Source organism: Taudactylus pleione, unplaced genomic scaffold, assembly GCF_031769625.1.
Source record: "Taudactylus pleione unplaced genomic scaffold, aTauple2 ptg000370l, whole genome shotgun sequence".
In the NCBI taxonomy this organism is placed as follows: Eukaryota; Metazoa; Chordata; class Amphibia; order Anura; family Myobatrachidae; genus Taudactylus; species Taudactylus pleione.
Genome location: NW_028284771.1, coordinates 11,172,464 through 11,185,579, shown reverse-complemented (window position 1 = coordinate 11,185,579; position 13,116 = coordinate 11,172,464). Strand labels below are relative to the sequence as shown.

The following is a 13,116-nucleotide window of genomic DNA, read 5'->3' as shown; positions in this document are numbered from 1 at the left end:
TACCGTGGAACTACAAGTCCCAAAAAGCACTGGAATTTAGTGGAATAATTCTGTCAGTGTGGTAATACAAGTGCCAGCATGCTTTGTATCTGTATCAGTATCTGCTCAGACAGTTACAAGCATCCTTCATGTAAACTTTGCGTGTGTTTAGCTGTACTTTCTCCATTCATTTCTATGGGTACTGCATATTAGCAGGCTTTCCCTTGAAATGTGCCCATTGCAATCGCGCACATTTATTGCCAATTCAAATGTAAAGAGAGCAGAGCATGTTGCCCAAATTACTTATATTTGTGTATTTCTAACAGATTGTATAGTTTGTCGAATGAATTAACAATTTATTTATGACATTGTTGAATAAACAAAATCCCCCAGTGTTAAATATTCCCATTGATAGATCTGCGCCTTAGAATATACAGTAGCTACTAAATGGCCTAACTGTCCTAACACATTCACACTACTGCTGTATATTCCTACAGTGACATCCCAGAGTGAGTTAATGACAGCTATTCTATACTGCAGTACCCTTTATGTGTTTTACATTTATATTAAATTTGCAGAGCCGTAGGCATTCCTTACCAGCTAAAGTGAACAAAAATAGCTTGTATCCTGCAGCTATGCAAACTCAATGACCTGCACTGTGAGTATGTGGTCTGTCAACAGGTCTTCATACTCTCGTGTCAGTGTCATCAATCAGTCACAATTTGTGCAGAGCAAGAAATGTGGAAGGAGTGCACAGAGCTTAAGGAATCACTCTGTCAGCTTCTCCCTGCGCAGTGTTCTTGGCAGGTAATTTGCAAAACAGTCCAAACATTTATCGGTATACGTTCAGCATCCCGGCAATGGAATTTCAAGATTGTGAAGTGTTTACAGCTGTTAAACCTCCTATAACTTGTATGAATGTTTTTCTCAGTGCTTGTACTGGGAGTACATATATTTAAATGTTAATAATTCTATGTACTTTGTTTTGTAGGTGGCTGTCAAACAGTCAGTTGTGCAGAGTTATGTCAGACACAACAGAGTACGTGGAATGTGCCTGCTCTCACATGTCCTCCTATGCTGTGTACGCTCACATCGACAACCTCTTCTCCTACAATGAAGCTTTTTTTAGTGCTGGCTTTATTTGCATCTCTGGTTAGTGGTTGTTACTCAAAATCTATAGGAGTTGGCATGTTATGTTTATAGTGCGTGTTCACACGTCTTTTTATGTTAGATCAATTGAGTGTCCACCAGCATTGAAAACAGATAAACAATAAAACAGGAGGCGTTTCGAAGGAACTAAAGGACTCTGCAGCTGGGAATATTAATTGATTTTATTTATATTGTGACCATCGCCATGGGTTACGGTGATTCATCATAGCCACATGTCATGACTGTATGTATTTTGTGTGCCCTGGGTAAAGTGTGCTTATGGTCTATGAGCCACAACCTGACCGTGAGAGTGGTGTGTATTATTATTAGGGGTGTGCACCGGCCACTTTTCGTGTTTTGTGTTTTGGTTTTGGATCTGGATCTTTCTTCGTGTTTTGGATCTGGATTGGTTTTGCCAAAACCACCCTTCCGTGTTTTGGGTTCTGGGTTTTGTGTTTTGGATCTGTATTTTTTTTTAAAAAAGCATAAAAACAGCTAAAATCACAGAATTTGTAGGTTTTTCTGCTCCTATGCTATTATTAACCTCAATAACCTTAATTTCCACTCATTTCCAGTCTATTCTGAACACCTCACACCTCACAATAGTGTTTTTATGTCCAAAAGGTTGCACCGAGGTAGCTGGATGACTATGCTAAGCGACACGAGTGGGCGGCACAAACACGTGACCCATCTAGGCGTGAAACTGCAGTGGCAGACAGGATGGCAGTTTGAAAAACTAGGCCCCAAACTGTACATAATGCAAAGAAAAAAAAGAGGTGCAAGATGGAATTGTCCTTGGGCCCTCCCACCCACCCTTATGTTGTATAAACAGGACATGCACACTTTAACAAACCAATCATTTCAGCGCCAGGGTCTGCCACACAACTGTGGCTGAAATGATTGGTTCGTTTGGGCCCCCACAAAACAAGCTGGCAATTAATGTGTCCCTGCACAAACTGGCTCTATGGAGGCAAGATGTCATCCTCATCCTCCTCATCCACCGATTCCTCACCCTCTTCAGTGTGTACATCCTCATCCTCACAAAGTATTAACTCGTCCCCACTTGAATCCACCACCACAGGTCCCTCTGTACCTTCTGGAGGCTGGTCTCCCTGGAAGAGCTGATAATTCATTTTGATGAACATCATCTTCTCCACATTCTGTGGAAGCAACCTCCTACGCCTTTCGCTGACAAGGTTCCCGGCTGCACTAAACACTCTTTCGGAGTACACACTGGAGGGGGGGCAACTCAGGTAAAATAGAGCCAGTTTGTACAGGGGCCTCCAAATTGCCTCTTTTTCCTGCCAGTACAGGTATGGACTGTCTGCCATGCCTACTTGGATGCTGTCACCGATGTAATCCTCCACCATTCTGTCAATGGTGACAGTATCATATGCAGTGACAGTAGACATGTCAGAAATTGTTGCCAGGTCCTTCAGTCCGGACCAGATGTCCAAACTTGGTCCTGCCTGCCCTGCATCACCGCCAGCGGGTTGCTTAGGATACCTAAGTTTTTTCCTGGCAGCCCCAGTTGCAGGAGAAAATGAAGAAGGAGCCGTTGACGTGTCACGTTCCGCTTCAGCTGACAGTGTGTTCACCAGCAGGTCTTTGCACCTCTGCAGGCTTGTGTCGGCCGGAAAGAGAGACACCACATAGGCTTTAAACCTAGGATCGAGCACGGTGGCCAAAACGTAGTGGTCTGATTTCAACAGATTGACCACCCTGGAATCCTGGCAAAGCGAATGAAGGGCTTCATCCACAAGTCCCACATGCCGAGCGGAATCGCTCCGTCTTAGCTCCTCCTTCACTTTCTCCAGCTGCTTCTGCAAAAGCCTGATGAGGGGAATGACCTGACTCAAGCTGGCAGTGTCTGAACTGACTTCACGTGTGGCAAGTTCGAAGGGCTGGAGAACCTTGCACAACACGGAAATCATTCTCCACTGCGCTTGAGTCAGGTGCATACCCCCTCCTTTGCCTATGTCATAGGTGGATGTATAGGCTTGTATGGCCTTTTGCTGCTCCTCCATCCTCTGAAGCATATAGAGGGTTGAGTTCCACCGCGTCACAACCTCTTGCTTCAGGTGATGGCGGGGCAGGTTCAAGAGTGTTTGCTGGCGCTCCAGTCTTCGGCACGCAGTCGCTGAATGGCGAAAGTGGCCAGAAATTTTTCGGGCCACCCAAAGCGTCTCCTGCACGCCCCTGTCGCTTTTCAGAAAATTCTGCACCACCAAGTTTATTGTGTGAGCAAAACATGGGACGTGCTGGAATTTGCCCAGATGTAATGCCCGCACAATATTGGTGGCGTTGTCAGATATCACAAATCCCCAGGAGAGTCTAAGTGGGGTAAGCCACTGGGCGATGATTTCCCTCAGTTTCTCTAAGAGGTTGTCGGCGGTGTGCCTCTTACTGAAACCGGTGATACACAGCGTAGCCTGCCTTGTAACGAGCTGGCATTTCTGAGATGCTGCTACTGGTGACGCTGCTGCTGTTGCTGCGTAAGGTGATACATCTACCCAGTGGGCTGTCACAGTCATATAGTCCTTAGTCTGCCCTGTTCCACTTGTCCACATGTCCGTGGTTAAGTGGACATTGTGTACAACGGCATTTTTCAGGACACTGAGGACACTTTTTCTGACGTTTCTGTACAGTCTCGGTATCGCCTGCCTAGTGAAGTGGAATCTAGACGGGATTTGGAACCGGGGACACACTACCTCCATCAATTGTCTAAATCCCACTGCACTAATGGCGGATACCGGATGCACGTCTAACACCAACATAGCAGTCAAGGCCTCAGTTATACGTTTTGCTTCAGGATGACTGCTGTCGTACTTCATCCTCCTCGCTAAGGACTGTTGGAGGGTCAATTGTTTAGTAAAAGTAGTGGTGTTCCTACTTCCTCTCTGGGATGATGAACGACTCCCAGCAGCAGCAACAGCAGCAGCGGCAGCAGTAGGCGTAGCAATGCAGGATCCTCCAGAGGAATCCCGGATAGGAGAGTCAGTCATGCCAGTGACATGGCCTGCAGGACTACTTCCGATCCTGACTAAGGAGGAAATTGACGAGGAGGGAGTTGACGGTGTGGTTTGCAGGCGCTTGGATACAACAGGACAACGGGATTTAGGTGTCCCTGGACTGCTTACGGTCTTAGCCAAAGTTTCTGAACTTGACAGTAACTTTTTATGAACGCGCTGCAGGTGCCGTATAAGGGAGGATGTTCCTAGGTGGTTGACGTCCCTACCCCTACTTATTTCACCTTTACATATGGTACATATGGCAAGACAGTTGTTGTCCGGATTTGGATAGAAATATTGCCAGACCAAAGAGGTGGAATGTTTGGTCTTCTGCCCAGGCATGACCGTGATGGGCTTTTTCATCCCACGGACAACAACTGTCTCCCCCGGAGCCTGATTTAAACAAACCACATCACCATCAGAATCCTCCTCGCCAACTTCCTCCTCAGCGCCAGCTACACCAGTATCCTCATCCTGTTGTACTTCAACAGTGACATCTTCAATTTGCATATCAGCAAGTGGACTGTGGGTGCTCCTTTCAGCACTTGCAGGGGGCGTGCAAATGGTGGAAAGAGCCACCTCTTCCCGTCCAGTGCTGGGAAGGTCAGGCATCGCAACCACCACCACACTTGGACTCTCCTTGGGGATTTGTGATATCTTCTTAGAAAGCACAGTTCTTCGCTGTGCTTTTGCCAGCTTAACTCTTTTGATTTTTTTAGTGGGAGGAGGGCTTCCATCGTCATGTGAAGCTGAACCACTAGTCATGAACATACTAGGGATCGACCTTAGCCGTTCCTTGCCACTCCGTGTCGTAAATGGCATATTGGCAAGTTTACGTTTCTCTTCAGCTGATTTAAATGTCTTTTTCAAGGTCATTTTCCTGAACTTTGCCATTTGGGATTGTATGTGCCCTCTACTATGACATTGGGCATCGGCCTTGGCAGACGACGTTGATGGCATGTTATCGTCTATGTCATGACTAGTGGCAGCAGCTTCAGCACTAGGAGGAAGTGGTTCTTGATCTTTCTCTATTTTATTTTTATCGGAGAAAGTTTGGTCCTCCATTTATGTTATATCGATTTGATATATACGTGCGGCTAAACACAGAAAATAATTTTTTTTTTGGTTTGGACTGGAGTGTACTTTGTGGGTTACAGCACCCTTTAACGGTCAAGCCAGCCGGCCCTTTACTTATGACACAGGCGCACGCTTGGCACTACTTTGTTGATGCACGTGCGGCTACTGCGCACACAATTCACAAACACAGAAAATAATTTTTTTTTTGGTTTGGACTGGAGTGTACTTTCGGGGGTTACAGCACCCTTAACGGTCAAGCCAGCCGGCCCTTTACTTATGACACAGGTGCACGCTTGGCACTACTTTGTTGATGCACGTGCGGCTACTGCGCACACAATTCACAAACACAGAAAATAATTTTTTTTTTGGTTTGGACTGGAGTGTACTTTCGGGGGTTACAGCACCCTTAACGGTCAAGCCAGCCGGCCCTTTACTTATGACACAGGCGCACGCTTGGCACTACTTTGTTGATGCACGTGCGGCTACTGCGCACACAATTCACAAACACAGAAAATAATTTTTTTTTTGGTTTGGACTGGAGTGTACTTTCGGGGGTTACAGCACCCTTAACGGTCAAGCCAGCCGGCCCTTTACTTATGACACAGGCGCACGCTTGGCACTACTTTGTTGATGCACGTGCGGCTACTGCGCACACAATTCAAACACAGAAAATAATTTTTTTTTGGTTTGGACTGGAGTGTACTTTCGGGGGTTACAGCACCCTTTAACGGTCAAGCCAGCCGGCCCTTTACTTATGACACAGGCGCACGCTTGGCACTACTTTGTTGATGCACGTGCGGCTACTGCGCACACAATTCACAAACACAGAAAATATATTATTTTTTTAGCACTTGGGGGGAGCACCCCTGATGGACAGAGCACCCCCTGGACAACACTACAGCACTCCTTTAGGACTGGGACACTGCACAGGACTTTGGAGTGGACACAGCCCCTATGGAGAACTGACTGCACAACACAGTCCAGCCAGCCCCTATGGACTTTGAAGTAGTGGACACAGCCCCTATTAACAACAGCAGCACAGCACAACACAGCCAGCCCCTATGGACTTTGAAGTAGTGGAAAACAGCAGCACTACACTACACTACACTACACTACACAGCCCTAACTCCCACCCTCCCTCTTCACTGTCCACAGCCGAGTGAGAAAATGGCGCAGACGCGGGTACCTTATATAGGATCCAAAACCCGCGAGACTCGGAAGGCGGGATGATGACGTTTTGCCTCGATTTCAGATCCGAGTCAGGCGGGAAAAGTCGAGCCTGACTCGGATCGGACTCGGATCGGGGGGGCTCGGGGGGGTTCGGATTTCAGAAATCCGAACCCGCTCACCCCTAATTATTATAATTCCCCTAAAGAATATATTTCAGGAATGTCTGCTTGCTATGAACTGGGACAGTATATCAAAACTGCATTGTATCAACAACTGAGAACCAAATGGCCAAGTGCTACCTAGCCTTTGAAGACAAAGGTTCATGAAAGGAGTGTTTTGCTCTTCACCCTAGGGGGCCCTTGTTCCAGGCCTGTGCACAGACAGTCCGGCTCAGTTTGTAGTTTATCAGTTTTCCTGCCATAAAAAGACCTTTCCAAGTCATGGAGATATATGACACTTAAATCCTGGTTGACATCTACACAGATCTATGTAGATCAAAGGACAGTGCCTTTTTGGCCCAAAAGGGTTGTGGCTGCTGGGGGGAGAGGGTGGCTGTGGAACCACAAGAGCCAGCCACCCCTGTTTCACTGTGTTCACTCTTGAAGGGAGTAGCTGAGAGCTAGGAGTGCTCCCCATCTCGGTCTATGTGGTCTCCCTCCACACAGATCCCCTAAGATCTCAGCGTCAGATAACTTAGGATTCTTACTCTATCATTTTCTTTTACTTGAAATAATTCTGTGCATTTCCTTGTAATTTTACCCTGGAGATATTTTCTCAATAAATTCTAAAATTTATCAGCGTTATCTCTGTGCTCTAATGAATTCATATGCTACATTTATATAATAATTGTGAATTTAAGTGTGATTTAAGTGTCCGGTAAATGCAAGAGCGCTTTTCTAATACTCTTTGTGGTGGCAGCTTTAGTAAAACCCATGTCACAACCGCCCATCTGCGTCAGTTTGGCGTATCTGAGCGCAGGCTGATGGGCAGTGTCGTAACATATATATATATATTAGGGGTGTGCACCGGCCACTTTTCGTGTTTTGGTTTTGGATCTGGATCTTTCTTCGTGTTTTGGATCTGGATTGGTTTTGCCAAAACCACCCTTCCGTGTTTTGGGTTCTGGGTTTTGTGTTTTGGATCTGTATTTTTTTTAAAAAAAGCATAAAAACAGCTAAAATCACAGAATTTGTGGGTTTTTCTGCTCCTATGCTATTATTAACCTCAATAACCTTCATTTCCACTCATTTCCAGTCTATTCTGAACACCTCACACCTCACAATAGTGTTTTTATATCCAAAAGGTTGCACCAAGGTAGCTGGATGACTGCTATGCTAAGAGATACGAGTGGTCCATCTAGGAGTGACACTGCAGTGGCAGACAGGATGGCAGTTTGAAAAACTAGGCCCCAAACAGTACATAATTCAAAGAAAAAAAAGAGGTGCAAGATGGAATTGTCCTTGGGCCCTCCCACCCACCCTTATGTTGTATAAACAGGACATGCACACTTTAACAAACCAAACATTTCAGCGCCAGGGTCTGCCACATGACTGTGGCTGAAATGATTGGTTCGTTTGGGCCCCCACAAAACAAGCTGGCAATTAATCTGTCCCTGCACAAACTGGCTCTACGGAGGCAAGATGTCGTCCTCATCCTCCTCATCCACCGATTCCTCACCCTCTTCAGTGTTGTGTACATCCTCATCCTCACAGAGTATTAATTCGTCCCCGCTGGAATCCACAACCACAGGTCCCTCTGTACGTTCTGGAGGCTGGTCTCCCTGGAAGAGTTGATAATTCATTTTATGAACATCATCTTCTCCACATTTTGTGGAAGCAACCTCCTACGCCTTTCGCTGACAAGGTTCCCGGCTGCACTAAACACTCTTTCGGAGTACACACTGGAGGGGGGCAACTCAGGTAAAATAGAGCCAGTTTGTACAGGGACCTCCAAATTGCTTCTTTTTCCTGCCAATAAAGGTACGGACTGTCTGACATGCCTACTTGGATGCTGTCACCGATGTAATCCTTTAACAGACAGACGCACGCTTGTCGCTGCTGCTTTAAGGATGCAGGTGCGGCTACAGCCCACACATTTCACAAAGAGAAAAAAAAAGAATATTTTTATTGTTTGTGGAGCACACTTTGAGGGTGTCACCACCATTTAACAGACAGACGCACGCTTGTCGCTGCTGCTTTAAGGATGCAGGTGCGGCTACAGCCCACACATTTCACAAAGACAGAAAAAAAAGAAGAATATTTTTATTGTTTGTGGAGCGCACTTTGAGGGTTACACCACCCTTTAACAGACAGACGCACGCTTGTCGCTGCTGCTTTAAGGATGCAGGTGCGGCTACAGCCCACACATTTCACAAAGACAGAAAAAAAAGAAGAATATTTTTATTGTTTGTGGAGCGCACTTTGAGGGTTACACCACCCTTTAACAGACAGATGCACGCTTGTCGCTGCTGCTTTGAGGACAGTATCATATGCAGTGACAGTAGACTTGTCAGAAATTGTTGGCACGTCCTTCAGTCCGGACCAGATGTCCAAACTGGCCCTTTATTATTATTATTATTATTATTATTATCCTTTATTTATATGGCGCCACAAGTGTTCCGCAGCGCCTTACATAGTACATACAACTAATGGGTGAACAAGAAACAAGTAACATACAGTACATTACAGTACAGGACAAGGACACAACTTATATACATTGCTGAAATAGTGATTAAAGCACTCACAATAAGCTGCCGGGAATTGGCGGTCCCGTGTTAGGTGCCCTAATGGGGAGTAGAGAGTAGAAGAAAATGTAAAGAGAAGCACATGAAGGAAGAGGTCCCTGCTTGTGAGAGCTTACATTCTAAGGGGAGGGGCAGACAGACAGGCGTGACACAGAAGGGGAAGATGGGAAGGAAAGAGCATGAGGTGGGTTAGGATGAGTGCTGGAAGGCCTTGATGAAGTAGTGGGTCTTGAGAGCCCGTTTGAAGATTTGTAGAGAGGTGGAGAGTCTGATGGGGAGAGGGAGAGCATTCCAAAGGTAGGGAGCAGCACGGGCAAAATCTCGGATGCGGGAGTGGGAGGAAGTAATCAGTTGGCAGGAGAGGCGGCATGCATTAGTTGAGCGAAGTGGGAGGGCGGGAGTGTGAAGGGAGAGAAGGTCAGAAATGTATGCGGGAGAGGATTTGGTGAGGGCTTTGTAGGCGAATGTAAGAACCTTGAATTGGCATCTGAAGGGGAAGGGGAGCCAGTGTAGGGCTTGAAGGAGAGGGGAAGCAGATGTAGAACGTCTGGAGAGGAAGATGAGCCGAGCAGCAGCATTAAGAACCGATTGTAGTGGAGAGAGGTGAGAGACTGGGAGGCCAGCTAGGAGAAGGTTACAGTAGTCCAATCTGGATATGACCAGTGAGTGGATGAGGGTTTTAGTGGCATCCTGGGTGAGGAAGGGTCTAATCCTGGAGATATTTTTTAGGTGAAAACGGCAGGACTGTGAGAGGTGCTGAATGTGCAGTTTAAATGAGAGGGAGGAGTCTAGGATAACTCCAAGACAGCGCACTTTGGGGCTAGAGGAGATAGTTGTGCCATCAATAGATAATGAAATTGTGGAAAGTGATGTAGTGGAAGAGGGTGGGAAGATGATCAGCTCAGTCTTAGACATGTTAAGTTTAAGAAAGCGCTGGGACATCCACAAAGAGACAGCAGAGAGACAGTTGGAGATACGGTTAAGGAGCTCAGGGGTGAGCTCAGGGGTGGAAAGGTAAATTTGAGTATCATCTGCATAGAGATGATATTGGAGGTCAAAGGAGTTAATGAGTTCACCCAAAGAGGATGTATATAGGGAGAAAAGGAGAGGTCCAAGAACAGAACCTTGGGGAACTCCTACCTTTAGTGGAAGTGGAGGGGAAGAGGAGTCATGAGAGGACACAGTGAAGGAATGATCAGAGAGGTAGGAGGAAAGCCAGGAGAGGGCAGTGTCACGTAGACCGAGAGAGTAAAGGATTTGCAGGAGGAGAGGGTGGTCTACAGTGTCAAATGCAGCAGAGAGGTCAAGGAGAATGAGCAGAGAGTAGTGGCCCTTGGATTTGGCAGCAAGGAGGTTATTGCTGACTTTCGTGAGGGCAGTTTCAGTGGAGTGGAGAGATCGGAAGCCAGATTGAAATGAGTCAAGGAGGGAGTGGGAAGAAAGAAAGGTGGTAAGGCGGTTGTAGACAATACGCTCAAGGAGTTTGGAAGCAAAAGGGAGAAGAGAGATGGGTCGATAGTTGGAAAGTATGTTAGGATCAAGGGTAGGTTTTTTAAGAATGGGGGAGACAAGAGCATGTTTGAATGCAGAAGGGACAGTGCCAGATGATAGGGAGAGATTAAGGAGGTGAGCCAGATGGGAACAGGCAGAAGGAGACAGGTGGGAGAGGAGACGGGAAGGGATAGGGTCAAGAGTGGAGGTGGAAGGGGGGGAGGACCGGATGAGAGCCATGACTTCCTCTCCAGAAGCAGGGGAGAAGGATGTCAGAGTTGGTGAGACAGAAGGGGAGGGGTGGTAAGGGCAAGGAGGGGGAGGAGTGCTGAGGGTCAGATGGGATATGATGTCCTCACGTATGGAGTCAATTTTAGATGTAAAGTAGGTGGCAAAGTCGAGGGCAGAGAGCGAGGAGGGAAGGCAAGGAGGGGAAGGGCAGAGTAGGGAGTTGAAAGTGGCAAAGAGACGCCGGGGGTTTGAGGACTGGGAGGAGATGAGGTTCTTGAAATATGTTTGTTTGGAGAGAGACAAGGCAGCACTGTAGGAAGAGAGAATAAATTTGAAATGGAGGAAGTCAGCCTTAGAGCGTGACTTTCTCCACTGACGCTCTGCAATTCTTGAACACTTTTGTAGGTATCTGGTGCATTTGGAATGCCAGGGTTGTGGTGTGGATCTGCGAGGGTGAGTGGTTATTGCTGGAGCAACAGAATCAAGAGCAGAAGTAAGGGAGGAATTGTACAGGGAAGTAGCTTGTTCAGGACAGGAGAGAGAAATGATAGGGGAGAGAAGAGAGTCCAGCAGGGAGGAAAAGGCAACAGTGTCAATAGCCTCAATATTACGCTTAGTAATTGTAGCTTTAGGAGTTAGAGGAGGGGAAGGACAGAGGGATAGGTTAAAAGAGAGAAGGTGATGGTCAGAGAGGGGGAATGGGCAATTGGAGTAATCAGAAATATCACAACGGTGCGTAAAGACCAGGTCAAGTGAGTGCCCACTCAAATGGGAGGGTGAGGAGGTCCATTGGGCGAGACCAAATGAAGAGGTGAGGTTAAGGAGTTTAGCTGCAGAGGATTCTGTGGGAATGTCAATAGGAATATTAAAGTCACCTAGGATAATGGAGGGAAGGTCTGAGGAGAGAAAGTGAGGGAGCCAGGAAGCGAAGTTGTCAAGGAATTTGGAGGGAGAGCCAGGGGGACAGTAAATGACAGCTACTCTGAGGTTTACTGGTTGGAAGAGGCGTATAGCATGAACCTCAAATGTGGGGAATGTAAGGGATGGTTCAGAGGGTATTAGCTGGTAGGAGTAACTGGTGGCTAGAAGGACCCCAACACCACCACCATGGTGACCCCCAGGCCGGGGGGTGTGGGAGAAGGCGAGGCCCCCAGAGGATAGAGCAGCAGGAGAAGTGGTGTCAGAGGGTGAGATCCAAGTTTCAGTGATGGCTAGGAGATTCAGAGAGTTGGAGATAAAAAGGTCATGGGTGGGGACCAGTTTATTACAGACTGACCTGGCATTCCAGAGGACACAGGATAGAGAGATAGCATTTGTGGGGGAGATGTGAATAAGATTATCCGGGTTGCTGTAACGTGGAGGTAAGCTTTTTATTTTTATCGGAGAAAGTTTAGTCCTCCATTTATGTTATATTGATATATACGTGCGGCTAAGGCGCACACAAACACAGAAAATATTTTTTTTATTTTTGCTGGAGAGTAGTGCACTTTGTGGGTTACACCACCCTTTAAGAAATGAGCCAGCCGGCTCTTTACTTATGGGATACAGGCGCACGCTTGGCGCTGCTCCTTTGTTGATGCACGTGCAGCCACAGTGCACACAATTCACAAACACAGAAACTATTTTTTTATTTGGTTTGGACTGGAGTGTACTTTGGGGGTTACAGCACCCTTTAACGGTCAAGCCAGCCGGCCCTTTACTTATGACACAGGCGCACGCTTGGCACTACTTTGTTGATGCACGTGCGGCTACTGCGCACACAATTCACAAACACAGAAAATATTTTTTTATTTGGTTTGGACTGGAGTGTACTTTGGGGGTTACAGCACCCTTTAACGGTCAAGCCAGCCGGCCCTTTACTTATGACACAGGCGCACGCTTGGTACTACTTTGTTGATGCACGTGCGGCTACTGCGCACACAATTCACAAACACAGAAAATATTTTTTTATTTGGTTTGGACTGGAGTGTACTTTGGTGGTTACAGCACCCTTTAACGGTCAAGCCAGCCGGCCCTTTACTTATGACACAGGCGCACGCTTGGCACTACTTTGTTGATGCACGTGCGGCTACTGCGCACACAATTCACAAACACAGAAAATATTTTTTTATTTGGTTTGGACTGGAGTGTACTTTGGTGGTTACAGCACCCTTTAACGGTCAAGCCAGCCGGCCCTTTACTTATGACACAGGCGCATGCTTGGCACTACTTTGTTGATGCACGTGCGGATACTGCGCACACAATTCACAAACACAGAAAAAATAT

At 46.9% G+C, this 13,116-nt stretch overlaps 1 protein-coding gene across 1 annotated transcript in view; it reads left to right on the top strand.

Moving 5' to 3' along the window:
* ADGRV1 (adhesion G protein-coupled receptor V1) overlaps positions 1 to 13,116 on the top strand; it is a 556,691-nt gene that overhangs the window by 339,450 nt on the left and 204,125 nt on the right. The window contains exon 83 of the mRNA XM_088444649.1: positions 971 to 1,131. Coding sequence (XP_088300775.1) covers positions 971 to 1,131 — 161 coding nt within the window. The remainder of the gene's footprint in view (positions 1 to 970; positions 1,132 to 13,116) is intronic.